This window comes from Phaenicophaeus curvirostris, chromosome 2 (assembly GCF_032191515.1).
Source record: "Phaenicophaeus curvirostris isolate KB17595 chromosome 2, BPBGC_Pcur_1.0, whole genome shotgun sequence".
NCBI classification, from domain to species: Eukaryota; Metazoa; Chordata; class Aves; order Cuculiformes; family Cuculidae; genus Phaenicophaeus; species Phaenicophaeus curvirostris.
The window spans coordinates 22,344,492-22,359,433 of NC_091393.1; the positions used below are offsets into that span (position 1 = coordinate 22,344,492).

Genomic DNA, 14,942 nt, shown 5'->3' on the forward strand with positions numbered 1-14,942 from the left:
AAACGGCGTGACCAGCAGGTCCAGGGAGGTTATCCTCCCTCTGTACTCGGCACTGGTGAGACCGCTCCTCGAATACTGTGTTCAGTTCTGGGCCCCTCACCACAAGAAGGATGTTGAGGCTCTAGAGAGAGTCCAGAGAAGAGCAACAAAGCTGGTGAAAGGGCTGGAGAACAGGCCTTATGAGGAGCGACTGAGAGAGCTGGGGTTGTTTAGCCTGGAGAAGAGGAGGCTGAGGGGAGACCTCATTGCTCTCTACAACTACCTGAAAGGACGTTGTAGAGAGGAGGGTGCTGGCCTCTTCTCCCAAGTGACAGGGGACAGGACAAGAGGGAATGGCCTCAAGCTCCGCCAGGGGAGGTTTAGGCTAGATGTTAGGAAAAAATTCTTTACAGAAAGGGTCATTGGGCACTGGCAGAGGCTGCCCAGGGAGGTGGTTGAGTCACCTTCCCTGGAGGTGTTTAAGGCACGGGTGGACGAGGTGCTGAGGGACATGGTTTAGTGTTTGGTAGGAACGGTTGGACTCGGTGATCCGGTGGGTCTCTTCCAACCTGGTTATTCTGTGATTCTGTGATTCTGTGAAGGCATGGGTGGACGAGGTGCCAAGGGGCATGGTTTAGTGTTTGATAGGAATGGTTGGACTCGATGATCCAGTGGGTCTCTTCCAACCTAGTTATTCTATGATTCTATGATTCTATGCAAATGCAAACTATTGCTCACCACCAACCAACCCATGTCCAGCCTGTCCCAGAGCAGTGCCCACGCCTGGCCACCTTCCCCCCTCGTTTTATTGCTGAGCATGATGACATACGGTGTGGAACATCGCTTTGGTCAGCTTGGGTGAGCTGAACAAGCTGTGTCCCATCCCAGCTTCTTGTGCACCCCCAGCCTACTCGCTGGTGGGGTGGAGAGCAGAAGAGACTTTGACACCGTGTGAGCTCTGCTCAGCAGTAGTGAAAACATCCCTGTATTACCAACACTGTTTCCATAGCCCCCATACTAGCTACTATGAAGAAAATGAACTCTACCCTAGCCAAGATCAGCACACCCAGTTTGAGGAAAGTCATAGAACATCATCATTTATGAATGCATTTAGTAGCTTGTCTGAAAATAAGCGGCTTTAATAGCTTGTGTACGATACACCTGAAAGACTCCTTTAGAGTTGTTCTGGACTTATAGTTGTGGTGGTTCAGGTCATGATTCATAGCATCACAGCTCAGTTTAAATATTATATGACCAAAACAAGGTGTTAAAGTGAGGTATCCTCCCAACTAGGATAAGAAAGATGACCTGCTTGCTTTTGATCTGTACATTTGAATGTTTGCATGCAGTAACGTGGGGGGAAATTTTACATTGTTGGATTTGAATAATTTTGATTATTGTGTACTTGGACCATTTGGTCTACTGGCGTGATGTAGTATAACCTTATTTTAAAATCACTGGAAATCTTATACCTCTTGGAATTCCTGAAATAGTAGTTTCTGTGTGTACTTGCCATAAATAATTTATTTGGGCATTTAATGACTAGCAGAACAAAGTATTGGACTGTGCTTGTCCCAGACAATAAAAAAGGCAAGGAAGACCTAGGGAGTGGGAGAGGTTTCTCCAAGCTGACCTGTCACTCTGATACTTCAGGGGAAGCAGATGCTCATTAGGGGCAAACAACAACGTTTTACTCTGTATAAATCTACAGTGCTTGGACTTAATGGGAAAATAACTCTTCTGTCCTGGGTAGGTGGTGTATATACTGTAGGAAAAGCATCCTAAGAGCTGCACCCTGTTTTAGGAAGGAGAAGGCTGGGTGAAGGGGTGTGGTGGCAGGTGAGCCATGGGTGGCAGCTCACTGCCAGGCTTCTTTTTTCTCTCCCCTTCCTTTCTTTACAGGTCCTGAAGCCCTTATCTCTGTCCTGAGGTGACTGCGCTCGTGTAAAGATAAAATTTCATCACTCTGCAGGCATTTGCTTTCTTTGATCAGACCTCTGAACTTCTATTTCTTTTCACTCTAATCTAGCTCTGTTTTGAAGCTCGTAAACTCATGACACCTTGACAGCATGATGCAGTGCTGGATCCTTTATCTGCTCCACTCCAGCGAGTCTCAGACTTCAGTTTTATTAAGAGAAAACAAAATCCTCTCCAGTAACACCTTTCCTACAGCCCAGTCAGATTGGTGTCAGTGCGCTGGTTTATTTTGGAAGCAAAGTTGATAAACAAAGTACATGCCACAGCTTTTTAAAGAATTCAGCAACAGAATTACGAAATGAAAGCAATGTGAAAAAAGAAAACATCTTGCAGGGGAAGGAAGAACAAGTTTCTTGACCACAAAAGTAACTGAGCTGCAGGTTTTTCTCCTGAGCTGAGGGACTTTACATGGACTTTGGACACATTTTAATTGGCTCATGAAGGAGCTGTCGCTTTTAGTGTTGTTTAAGAATCACATACTCTGGTGAGGATTATTGTAGTAATTCTTTTCTGGATAGGTTAATTTCTTGAGAGGAGATACGCCCGTGGTTGTGCATCTGCACTGCCATTAGCAAACCTGGGCTCCTGGCAGCCTGAAGATGAAGGGCTTGCTAGGGACAGCAGGCAGGGAAAGGTTGTCTCGAGCCCGGGGTGGCTGAGGAGCCACCAGCCCATGGCTGGGCAAGCTGAGACGTGCTGTACAGAAGCTGTCAGGAGGGATTAGAAACACCGGTCATCCTGGAAGCAGATTAGAACAAGCACAAGCAGTGACTTAAATGTACTAGCTGGCAATTTATGACCCTTATGTTTAGTTTATTGCATTCTAGTTGGCACATACGCAGCTTCCCCGGTGCTGTACGCCCAGCCCCAGGCATAAAAGCCTTTTCGGAACCATTCATGGTCAGGTGGCAGACTAGCCCATTGGTTTTGTTTTCTGAAGTCTTATAACATGTGCTGAAAGCATTGTGGGTGCAAGAAGTAGTGATGTCAGGTAAAGGAGCAGCTGACTAACTCAGAAAAAGATTGTGTGTTGCATGTTTGAGCGACGAAGCTGGTGAGGGGGCTGGAGAACAGGCCTTATGAGGAGCGGCTGAGAGAGCTGGGGGTGTTTAGCCTGGAGAAGAGGAGGCTGAGGGGAGACCTCATTGCTCTCTACAACTACCTGAAAGGAGGTCGTGGAGAGGAGGGAGCTGGCCTCTTCTCCCAAGTGACAGGGGACAGGACAAGAGGGAATGGCCTCAAGCTCCACCAGGGGAGGTTCAGGCTGGACATTAGGAAAAACTATTTCCCAGAAAGGGTCATTGGGCATTGGCAGAGGCTGCCCAGGGAGGGGGTTGAAACACCTTCCCTGGAGGTGTTCAAGGGACGGGTGGACGAGGTGCTGAGGGACATGGTTTAGTGTTTCATAGGAATAGTTGGACTCGATGATCCAATGGGTCTTTTCCAACCTGGTGATTCTATGATTCTAAGCAAGGTTTGGGCAAGGACAACAGTAGCAGCTTTTCACCATTTAGTACCTTCTGGAAAGGGAGGGTCAAATTATTTTTATAACTATACCACTTATATGATAAAAGATGTTACCGTTTCCTACAAATGTTGCTTTGATTCTATCATTTAAACCCCTGTGTCTGTGAGATTATTACAGTTCCTACCATATTATATGTTCTTCTGGAAATAAGGGACTACTCGGATTTAGCTGGAGCTACCTATAGCCACACTGATGCCTTTTCCCTTCTGAGTGGTGGGAACCATCCACACACCATTGGTCACATTATGCTTTAGGTAGTGAAACGTACCACTTGCACAGAAAGCTTTTTGGGTTTCACTACACTAGCCTTTATTTGGGAGAAGTTTATGGACCGCAGCACTAGTGCTGGATGCTATTTGGATTAATTACAACATAAACATTGTGATTATCCCTCTATCCCTTACTTGAACTATGAGAACTGTATGAAAACATCTGTAAGCTCTTACCATGGTCACTGCACAATGTGATCTTCTGTCTGAGGGACTGGTGGGCACTTGCGAAGGGGCACAGGCTTTGCCTCGGTGCCCTAACAGTGCTTTGGTGCAAGGCTTCCTCCAGGACATAGCTAATCCTTTAGCACAGAACCACTTTTAAACTGATGTGCTTTGCAGAGCTCTGCCTGCTGTATGGCTGGGAGATGAGTCCTGCGACTGCATTCCCTTTGCTGCCTGGATAGAGAAATTGCTTGGATCTGCTGTTGATGTGCATGGCTGCCCTGCTCTCGCTGTGACCGGCTGGTATTGATTTATCTCTACTACACGAGATAATTCCAGGTCTATATGTTATGATATAACTAGATGCCTTTTTTTTTTCTCCCTAAATAGTGGCAATAATTCTATCTCAGAAAGTCAAAAATAATTACCTAGGCTGACTGGGCATTTTAAAAGTTAATTTAGGGAGAAAATGAGGCATGAAAGAAATAACATTAGGAAAAGGTAGATCATTTAAGTGATAATCTTTATTGTACCTTTTAGAATTATCTTCCCATTCACAGTTCTGAGCAGCATTTAATCGTACCAGTTATTGTAGTCCTTTAATCAAGTGATCATTTTAAATGACTTCTGGTACAAAGAGTGTTCCATTCTGGCTTTGCAAAGGCTCTTTTTAAATTCTGCACAAGCACAGGTAAGGCCAAGGCTGGATGACTTGCTTGTGCAGGGTACCTGCCTCTGCCTTCAAAAATACCTAACAATTCTTTTTTCACTTGGAAATCATCTCAGGAGGAAAAATATCTTTGTAAACAATATCCAGTGGTTCCTTCCATTGCAATATTAAAGGCTGGGCTTGTTCCTGTTCTTGCACCCACTCCTTCCTCCTGTCCCACCCATGGAAGGATGGGATGTGGACGTCCAGCTTGCCTCTTGCTTTTCCAGAGATTTCAGTTAGCCCCTCAGCAATGGGTTCCCCATCATCCTCTCATGACTCATAGCTACTTGTTACTCTTAAAAGTAATTCCATCATGTTTGAGGTGTTACTTGTTATGCCAGGAAGTCAGCCAGGCAACGGCATATCCTGTGGAGGAAGCCACTTGTACTGGGAAGGATGTTACATGCTTGGGATGAGTGAATTATTTAAAAAGATCTTGAAGAATCGTGAAAATTTTTTACAGAAAGGGTCATTGGGCACTGGAACAGGCTGCCCAGGGAGGTGGTTGAGTCACCTTCCCTGGAGGTGTTTATGGACGAGGCGCTGAGGGGCATGGTTTAGTGATTGATAGGAATGGTTGGACTCCATGGGTCTTTTCCATCCTGGTAATTCTATGATTCTATGATCAGTTGTTAGCTGTTAAGGATAGCAAAACTGAAGGTTTGCTCTGTTACATGGTTCAAAAAATTGTAATCAGATCTCTATCTACGAAAAATTCTTAAAAATGCAACTCTTTCCCAAAAAAAAAAAATCAGAAGAAAAATATATCTACTTTACTCTGATTGTTTACTTTCTTCAGCAATGAGATTATCATCCAACAAGTAAAGACATTTCGTAAGGATCTGTCTGGTATATGATTGTGCAAAACGCACACACTATGTGGGATATGTGGGGATAAGATGGTGCCTCCTGTTTTTATTTTGATATACCACAATTGGAAGAAATTGTTAATTCCCACTCTGCTAGGATTCTATCACTGCCTGGATCTTGAATTCAACCTAATGCCACACTCGGGTGCTGTGAATCCCTTGACACCAGATGTCTCCACAGAGCCCCTCTCAAGGTTTACATTTTTTGTGGGATGCAGCCTTCTCACCAAATGACACTTTCTTCTTTGATCTTCTCAGCTGGTGACAGGAGTATGGGAAGGAGGATACAACTTCTTCTGTCAGGACACGCATAGTGGAGGGGAAGCTGATATGAAGGTAATGTGATCAAGACTTATAGCTAATGGCCTTTCAAATTGTCTGCTTTTGTAAGGGGAGAGCAGAACAGTATTGATTAGGTGGATTTTGTTCAAGCTGTATGCTTTTTTTTCCTCCTTTTACAATACAAAGGGCAATGCATTGTCAAACAGTTAATCTACAATATTAATCGTGGGTGGTATTTTGGTGGGTGATTATCTGTAAATTTCCAGATGTTCCTAAGTCAAAACCCAAGGATTTGGTCTTCAGACTGTATCCAATCAACTGTGTGTTGTGACTTCCTTGAAAGGGGTTGAAAGCACTCACAGTGTGCAACGCTTCTAAAACTTGTTTCCTTCTTTGTAGATCATACGTGTCCTCTGGTGGTACTATTTCTCCAAACTCATTGAGTTCATGGATACTTTCTTTTTCATTTTGCGGAAAAATAATCATCAGATCACCGTTCTGCATGTCTACCATCACGCAACCATGCTGAACATTTGGTGGTTTGTTATGAACTGGGTGCCTTGTGGTCACTGTAAGTACTGGGCTATGGCAGGGAACACTTGCAACAAGGGCCTTGGTTTGGTTTTCTTTTGGTCAAACCAAACATTTCTCGTACCTTCAGCTGCAGGATTTGTTCTGTCCCATGTTAAAGTGCTTTGCTGAACTGCAAGAGCCTCTAGAAAAGGCAGGCTGATGTAGTTTGAACAATTTGTGTGACAGTGTGACATTTATCAGCTGCAGTAGTCCAAGTCTGATACCTGTCAACCTTGGATTCTCCTTTTTTTGTGGTGGTTGGTGGTTGCAGACGATCTAGTGAAACAACACTCTTTTCCAACTCAAGACCAGAAGCTTGTTTCAGCTGCAAGATGGCTAATAATGACTCTTGTCCTTGTATTTGTCAAGTTCATTTGAGATGTCACTTTCTTAATGTAATCTCATTATACCAGTAGCCATAACAAATGATTTCAATTAAAATCCTGTCTTCTGAATGCTAATGAATTTGACCAAATACATCTTAAGTAGAAGATTTCAATGTCTGTCTTGTCTAAATCCTACTAACCTCTGGCTATTTTGCTTTGATTCTTTAATTTCATTGTTGTTAGCCGGCATATAGTTTCCTAACTGCATTAGCGTGGCTTAGTTGAGGTTCAGATGTGCAGCTTATAGATACTGGCTTTGTTGAACACTCAGGCAAGAGAAACTTCTTCAAATCCAGTGGATGTGAACTACCAGCGGTGCAGACCGAGAAGCTGGGTTGCTCAGGAGTCTGCTTTCTGAGCCAAACAACATAGCAACTCATTTTTGTTTCATGTTGTCAGCACAAGAGTGAGTAATGCACTTATAAAAAGTGTGCATCTGGAACCACATTCTCCTCTAAGGAAGTCAATCCCTGTTTATACAACAGTCAAAAGAGCAGATACTTGGAGTCTATCTTGTGTTTGTGTGGTCTTGAAAATACTTTTGTGCTATTTCTAGTGGTGTGTTTTTCTTCTTCCTTTCTAAGCTTTATGTTCTGCTTGGTCATCACAATACTATGCAATTTGGTGTTAAGCTAAAAGTTTCTTTAACAACTAAAGGTGCTGTAAACAAGGACAAATAAAACAGTTAACTTGCAGTTTTTGAAGGTATCTGTTGATTTTAGTTATAAGTGACAAAACAGGCTCCTGCCTGGAAGGAAGTGAAATAAGCCTAAAATTAGATGGGCGAAGCTATTGATTGTTAGGCATGTTTACATGCCTCCTTTTTAACAGCTTCCTCGGTTCCCTTGAGAAGCCCGAATGTAGATGTGAAAAAGAATAAATTGAGGAAACAAAGCCAGGAGGCTGGTATGAACTGCACAGCTGCAAAGCAGCTCAGCCGCTCTGTTGGGTGAGGAGAAAAAAAAAATCTGGGGGAAAGAAAATAAATCTCTTGCCTTTCTTCTAAGAAAAATCATATTTTAAATAGTAACATTTTGAACTTGTTATTTTTGTAGGTACCATGAAACAGCATGTTCCTAGTAATACAGTGTACTCTCTTTCTCCTTTGCTCTTTTTTTAGCTTACTTTGGTGCCACACTGAACAGCTTTATCCACGTCCTCATGTACTCCTACTATGGATTGTCTGCTGTTCCAGCAATGCGTCCTTATCTGTGGTGGAAGAAGTACATCACTCAGGGGCAGCTGGTGAGTGATTAGCTCTTTCAGCAGGCTCTTGGATTTGTGATGGGGTCCTCTTGTCTTTACTGAGTTAGAAAACATTGACAGGGAGAATGAAGGCTGGTACTTTTTACATCTTTAAGCGCTTAAATCACCTTAGAAATGCAGCTTCTGCACCTCTCTTTGCTCTGTTTTCAGGACAACGGGGAGCTGAGGACTGATGGTGCACACAGATCGGTGCTGAGATCAATGGGATCTCTCTCCACCTCCCCATGTTGTGTGGCCAGATATATTTGGGGTTCACAGTGCTGGGTTTTTAGGGACTCATTAGCCAGGGAGGAGGGAGAAGCTTTTCTTCCGCGCCTGCTTGAGCTAATGCGTTTTTCTCTGTGCTTGGTTGCTCAGGCTGATGTTGAGATGACAGACCAGAAACCAAGTGCAACGCAGTCCACAGCTAACAAGGACCTTCATTCTAGTTCTGCGGGACAATGGCTTTTCTGTCTCAATTTTGCATGCAGTTGCAAATGGTTTATTAAAAACTGTTCAATATTTCTGCTCTTCTGCACTTTAAATGGGCGGATTTTTTTCTCTTGTTATGCTGTGTCGGGCTCCTTGCATCCATTTGTGTTGTTTCCTGTGTGTACAGTGATGAAGCCCAAATGGTGTGTACTGGAGGTGAAAAGACCAACAAAATCAAGTAATATGGCACATACTGTAGTAATACTGCAGGTTTCAATGTGTATAACGAGCCAACACCACAAGGAGACGTGCGTGGGTGTTTTGTCTTCCCCATGTTTTGTAGGTAGGGAAGCTGAAGCCTAGAGATAGACTTCTTTTTTTCCCCTCCTCGCTTCTCACTGAGCACCCCCTCAGAGCTGTGAATATGTTTAATAACATCTGCTGGTGTTCACCAGCAATTCAGAGTGTTGATTCTCAAAATCTTTTTTCCTTAACACTCTACCTTCCTGAAAGATGGCTAAGTATTGTAGCAGTGAGGTTGACTGGATTTTGGTGGGGTTGTTTTGCTTAGTGTGTTCTTTTCCTTCCAGATTTAGTCTCTGTTCTTCATCCCAGTCATTCGAGCGCTACAGAATGCAAGTATCTCAGTGCCTCAGTTGCTCCCCTGGCTATTGTCATAAGCTGCTTTTACTTCCCTGCCTGCTCTGCCTGCATAGCTGTTAGGGCAGCAAAATAGCAGAACGGAATGGTCTTTCCCTTTTCAAATAAACATTCCCTAATCTGGTAGCCTTCATGGGAATATGAATTTTGCCTAAGGCCCTCTGCAGCGCTTAAGCCCAAACTCTCTTTTTTGCAAAAGAGATTATTGTAGATGATGAAACCCTAGGCCTCCTCCGTGCCTCTCTAGTTTCCCTGCAGCCTTTCCCACAAGAATTCTTCCACTGGAGCCGTATGTCACACGGTCCCTATCTGTGGGAGAGGATCACAGGATCTGTGTGTAGACCCAGTGACCCCAAATCTTTTGCAGCTGAAGCACTAGGATGCCGATCTACTCTGTCAAGCTGGTAGAGTCAAACCCTGATGAGCTCTCACTAGGAAGAAGGTGATCTTTGTTCCTTGGTGTATTTGTACATCAGTTCTACATAAGTTACACTAATGCTCTGAAATGGAACAATATTAATCAAATAAAAGCACTTAAACAACAGAATACCACAACCTGAATGTCTTCTAACTCAGGTTTACATAGTTAGTAAGACGGAGAAGATAAACTTGTCAAACACAGCATTACATGTTTTTACTTGATTTGGAAATAACTAATGAGATTTTGATCGCTAATGGCTTTTTTTCTCCTTGAATTTATGTGCTCCATTTCTCTTTTTCTCTCTCTCCCCAGACTCAGTTTGTCCTGACAATCTTCCAGACCAGCTGTGGTGTTGTTTGGCCATGTGCATTTCCTCAGGGCTGGCTGTATTTCCAGATTTCTTACATGATTTCTTTGATTATCCTCTTCACAAATTTCTACATTCAGGTAAAAGTAATATTCATTTACTCTTGCTGGCTGTATCTCATTGGAAAGCTGCTTTACAGAAAGATATGATTGAAATAGCCTTTTGCTGTCTTACAGTGACATGCACAGGCACTTAAAGTACTGTACTTGTTGATCTGCCTTCAAATTTGGGAGCTTCTGATGGTTTGTGACTGTAATTCAGAGTTACTAGTAGTTTCAGTAAGCAGAGTGGCACAAAAAGGCATTTTACTGATGCAATTTTAACTGCAAATAAGAGAGAGGAACAGCTTTAATATAAGAAACAACTTTCCAGCCTGAAACAAAACAGCAACCTGTGAGCCTGCGAAGCACTCAAAGGAATTGTTTGTTACTGCACTTACAAGGGGAAATGCTTGTCTTATATCCAATAAAACTCTCTAAGCTCTCAACGTACAGAAATCTGGGTTTGGCTCACTTTTGCAAGCATTTGTTTGCCGTTCCATATGGAAAATCAGAATTTTGAATTGGATTTCTACAAAACTGATTTCTTGTCTGAACAGTTCCAGGCTTGATGTGTGTTGTTCCGAGTAGTTCATAGTCAGGCTCTGTGTGAAGATTTACCCGTCTTCAGCAAGTCAAACCAGCACAACCTGCTGCCCCTAAACGAGCAAACTCTCTTGCAGATTTTAAATGTCTCTTGAACTATTTGAGCATTGTGGGTCTGGTAAAAGTGATTCATGAGAGGAAGCATAGACAGCTTCCCTATCTGATCTTCCGGTAGTTCTTTTAGTCAATCCCATGGTTCATATAACTTGCTGCATGTGCAAAAGCTAATTAAACATGGTAGTACATTGCAGATATTGCATGACTTTCTTCAACAATTTAAGCATCTAACTTTCTTTCATGCACTTTGGGAAACACGCTTCTGTCATACGACTGAGACCCTTTGACAAAGACTAATTCATGTATATTTTTTCACTGCCTCTATTTGATTGTGGTGTCCCAAGCCTCCCCAATTCTGTTAGTTTTTGCTTCCTGTGTTGGCCAATGAAAATTCCTTTCATGTTTCTGTGTCTGAACTTCCTTCTCTGTTCTTTTTACCCACTTCTTGTTCTGGCTCTGTTTGAGGTCCTGTCACCTGCAGTTCATCAAACCTCCTTCCTCGCGTGATAATTTGAGTATATTCTGATGCCATAGTCTGCTCATAAAATCACTTCCCTTCTTTCTAATTTATGATTAACATAAAACTAGCAATGCTACCATGATACTTCCAAGCCTTTTTCTTTTCCAGTGAACTAATTCTCTTGCTGTGATGAGTGAAAGGCCTCATACACAAAAATGGTAGAGCTTCTTAGATTCTACCACCAGCACAAGGTCTTTAAAAATGACGGATGCAAGTTTACATTTGTGTTTCTAGAGTTACTGTGAGGAAGCAGTTATTTATATCTAGCTAAGCAAAACCATGTGTCATTCCTTATATTCTAGACTTACAACAAGAAGGCATCCTCGAGGAGGAAAGAGTATCAGAACGGCTCTACGGCCACTGTGAATGGGTACACAAACAGCTTTTCTTCCCTTGAGAACAATGTGAAACAAAGGAAACAAAGGAAGGATTGAAGACCAAACTGAAAAACCATTTTGATAACCCCAACAACAAAATCATCTGATTGTAAGCACAATAAGAGTTGTGCACTAATAGTCTAACGGCTACTGTAACTATTCCTGCCTAGAATAGTATGATTTATGTAGGACTTAACCAGTGCAAACACCCTAGAAACTGTATACAGAACATAAAAGTAGGTTAAAGTTTAAAAATAAATCTGGGCTGTCACTGACCCCGCTATAGACTGTGGAAGGGAGTATTATTGTAGTATCCGACACTGCTGTTGCCTTACTAGTCAATATGATAGGTGCTGAACTATGATTCACAATTTGAAAACACTGTAATCTAAACCTCTTTTTTTTTACTGTAGATCATGCATGTGTTTGTAGAGATAATTTGTACGATGCTGGTTTCAGTAGATAAACACACATGCCTTAAATTAAAAAAGCAGGGCCCAAAGCTTATTACTGGTTCAAAAATTAGGGTATGTTTCGACTTTTCAGTTGACTGACTTTTTATTAAAAGTCATTTAGGAGACTCCATGGATCATTTTACTGTTCTGTATGTGGTACACAGTGTTACGTATCTCTTACGCGATGCAGTGAAATTGGAAATGGCACATTTAGTTTTGTATATTTGGCTTTAACTGACTAAACAGTTGTGAACCAGATGGAAAAGTTATTTTACCTTTTTAATAGATCCTATTTTTTTATTTGAAATACGTCACTAATGTAAAATTAATTGGCACTTACACAGTTCAGTAAGACTTAAATATTTTCTCTAAGGTTTAGAGTATACACAGGGTGGACCCATCTTTTCTTTTCTTTTCTTTTTTTCTTTTTTTTTCTTATTTCTGAGAATTCTGAAATTCTAAATGAAGAGTGGTTTTTAATATGGAAACTGGCAGAATTTCAAGTGTTATTACCATAGCCATATGCACATTTTAGGAGCTACTGTTGAAGTCTGTGACATATCCAAATGTGTATTCAAAAACAAAGATACTTTTCAGATGGAATTGTCAGTATTTTCGTTGGTATCCGTACTGTTCTTCATGTAGCATATGTTCATTCTTAAAATGTGCCTAACACAAACATAGGTGGTTTTTTTTCCCAAACAAGCAAGATTAAACAGTCTTAATGTTTTTCAAATGTTACTGAAATGTGCTGGAAATGTCTGTTTTGGTAATGTGAGTTGTGTATGCAGCCAGTAATGTTTTGGCTTGTTACCAGAGGATTTTGGTTCGAGTGTTTGATAAAGTTACTCTTTGTAAAATCTTGCCTCGCACATATGAGGAGTCAGTTGCAAAGCCAATACCTATTGCTGTTATTCTGGTATCTGCTGTGGTGGAGTCAGGCTTATGAATATTTTGTTCATTAAGCTCTGAAAAATGGAATTGTGCAAGACATTCTGCTGGTTATTGCTCCAGTTTAACTACTTGTTTTTTTCATATTTATATAAATGCCAGTTTTAACATGTTTAATTTTTTTTTTTAAATTAAATCTTTTTAAAAATTTTTGCACATCTCTTAGGGAATTAATAAGTTCTCCGACTAGCCTTGTGGGTTTTCATTCCTTGTTTTGAAGGAGACAGTGTCTGTTATGTTTACATTATCAAAGCTTGTGCGTGTGTCTTCATTTCTAGGTACTGGTTTGCAGAGTCTTTACATAGCTCAGTACAGCAGCTACAATGTTCAAAATAGACTGTCTAAATGTGCTAGAATTAAACTCTCGGCTCATCTGAATATACCTACATTGTTAATGTTTGACATGGTTTAATCATTAAAACATTTTTGATGATATCTACCTGACTTCTGGTGGGTTTATACAGATTGAATGCATTGCCCCAGCCCGTGTCAGGCCAAGGAGGAACCATCGTGATGGAAGGGCAGGTGCAGATATTCAGAGGAGTTCAGCGTACCAGAGATTTGGTAACAAATTCTTCAAAGAAACCTTTGACTGTAGAAATGCTTGTCGGTGTGATGGATTAAACCTCCCTCTGGGATTACTGGCTCTGAATGTAGGGCAGCCCAAACGGCTCTGAGACAATGAGTGCCAGGAGCAAAGCTTAATGTGGCCGAGAGGGACTTTATGCCTCCGATATCCTGTCTATAAAATGGTAATACTACCTCTCTCCAGAACTGGATCACTTGCAATTTCCTTATAGCTCCCCTTGCCCTAAAATGATCATTTTCTGAACTCCCTCTGATTTGAGTGTTGAATGAGTGCTTTGCAAAAAGCCCGGTAGCTTGGTGATGCACTTAATAAAAACAGTACTACTTATGTAGCTTGCAGGCTCTTAAAACAAGCAACCTCGACCAGAGAAATGGGTTTTGCACTTGGTGTGAAAGGCTCAGAGATTTCTTGCTGTGTTGGTCTCCTCTGGGAAGGAGGTTCAAATATCTGAAATGGTTGCTAAGACACTTTTGTCTTCTGCATGTGAAAGTTCAATTTTGAAATTCACGGAATCATAGAATGGTTTGGTTTGGAAGGGACCTTGAAGATCATCCAATTCCAACCTCTCTGTCATGGGCAGGGATACTTTCCTCTGAGTCAGGTTGCTTAAAGCCTCGTCCAACCTGGCCTTGAACACCTCCAGGAATGGGGCTTTTACAGCTTCTCCAGGCAACTTGTTCCTATACCTCACCACCCTCACAGTGAAAAATTCCTTCTTAGTGTCTAATCTAAACCTCCGTCTTTCAGCTTAAAACTGCTACCCTCGTCCTGTCACTGTACTCCTTGATAAAGAGTCCCTTCTTGGCTTTCTTGTAGGCCCCTGTGAAGTACTGGAAGGTTGCTATAAGGTCTCCTCAGAGCCTTCTCTTCTCCAGGCTGAACAAGCCCAACTATCTAGGCCTGTCCTTGTATGGGAGGTGCTCCAGCCCTCTTAGCATCTTTGTGGCCCTTCTCTGGACGCGCTCTGTTGATCCATGTCTTTTCTGTGCTGAGGACTCCAGAACTGAATGCAGGACTCCAGATGAGGTCTCACAAGAGCAGAGTAGAGGGGCAGAATCCCCTCCGTCACCCTGCTGGCCACACTTCTTTTGATGCAGCCCAGGACACTGTTGGCCTTCTGGGCTGCGAGCGCACATTGCCAGCTCATGTTGAGCTTCTCATCCACCTACACCCCCAAGTCCTTTCCTTCAGGGCTGTTCTCAACCCACTCTCTGCCCAAAATTGAGTTTTTCTGAGAAGGGCTCGGTAAGGTGCAGTTCTTTGGATGATAAGCCAAGTCTACAAGGAGTACCCAGAAGACAAGCCACAGTACCAACCTAGCCTTCCCCAGTGAGCCAGGAGAGGCTGAGCTGCAGTTCTCCAAACCTAACCTTTGAGGTCAGCAGCACACAGTGACAGTGTGGTGGCTTGAAAAAGTGGTACCTGCTGACTGGTAGGCTTCACAGTCTGATTTCAGTATGATGAAAGGTTTCCACACAAATGGG

General features: G+C 42.3%; 1 protein-coding gene across 1 annotated transcript in view; it reads left to right on the top strand.

Moving 5' to 3' along the window:
• Positions 1 to 13,304, top strand: part of ELOVL5 (ELOVL fatty acid elongase 5) — a 40,220-nt gene extending 26,916 nt beyond the window's left edge. Inside the window, exons 4-8 of the mRNA XM_069851521.1 lie at positions 5,758 to 5,835; positions 6,181 to 6,352; positions 7,861 to 7,985; positions 9,811 to 9,945; positions 11,389 to 13,304. Of these exons, the coding sequence (XP_069707622.1) occupies positions 5,758 to 5,835; positions 6,181 to 6,352; positions 7,861 to 7,985; positions 9,811 to 9,945; positions 11,389 to 11,520 (642 nt within the window). The 3' untranslated portion in view covers positions 11,521 to 13,304. The remainder of the gene's footprint in view (positions 1 to 5,757; positions 5,836 to 6,180; positions 6,353 to 7,860; positions 7,986 to 9,810; positions 9,946 to 11,388) is intronic.
• The last annotated feature ends 1,638 nt before the right edge of the window (positions 13,305 to 14,942 follow it).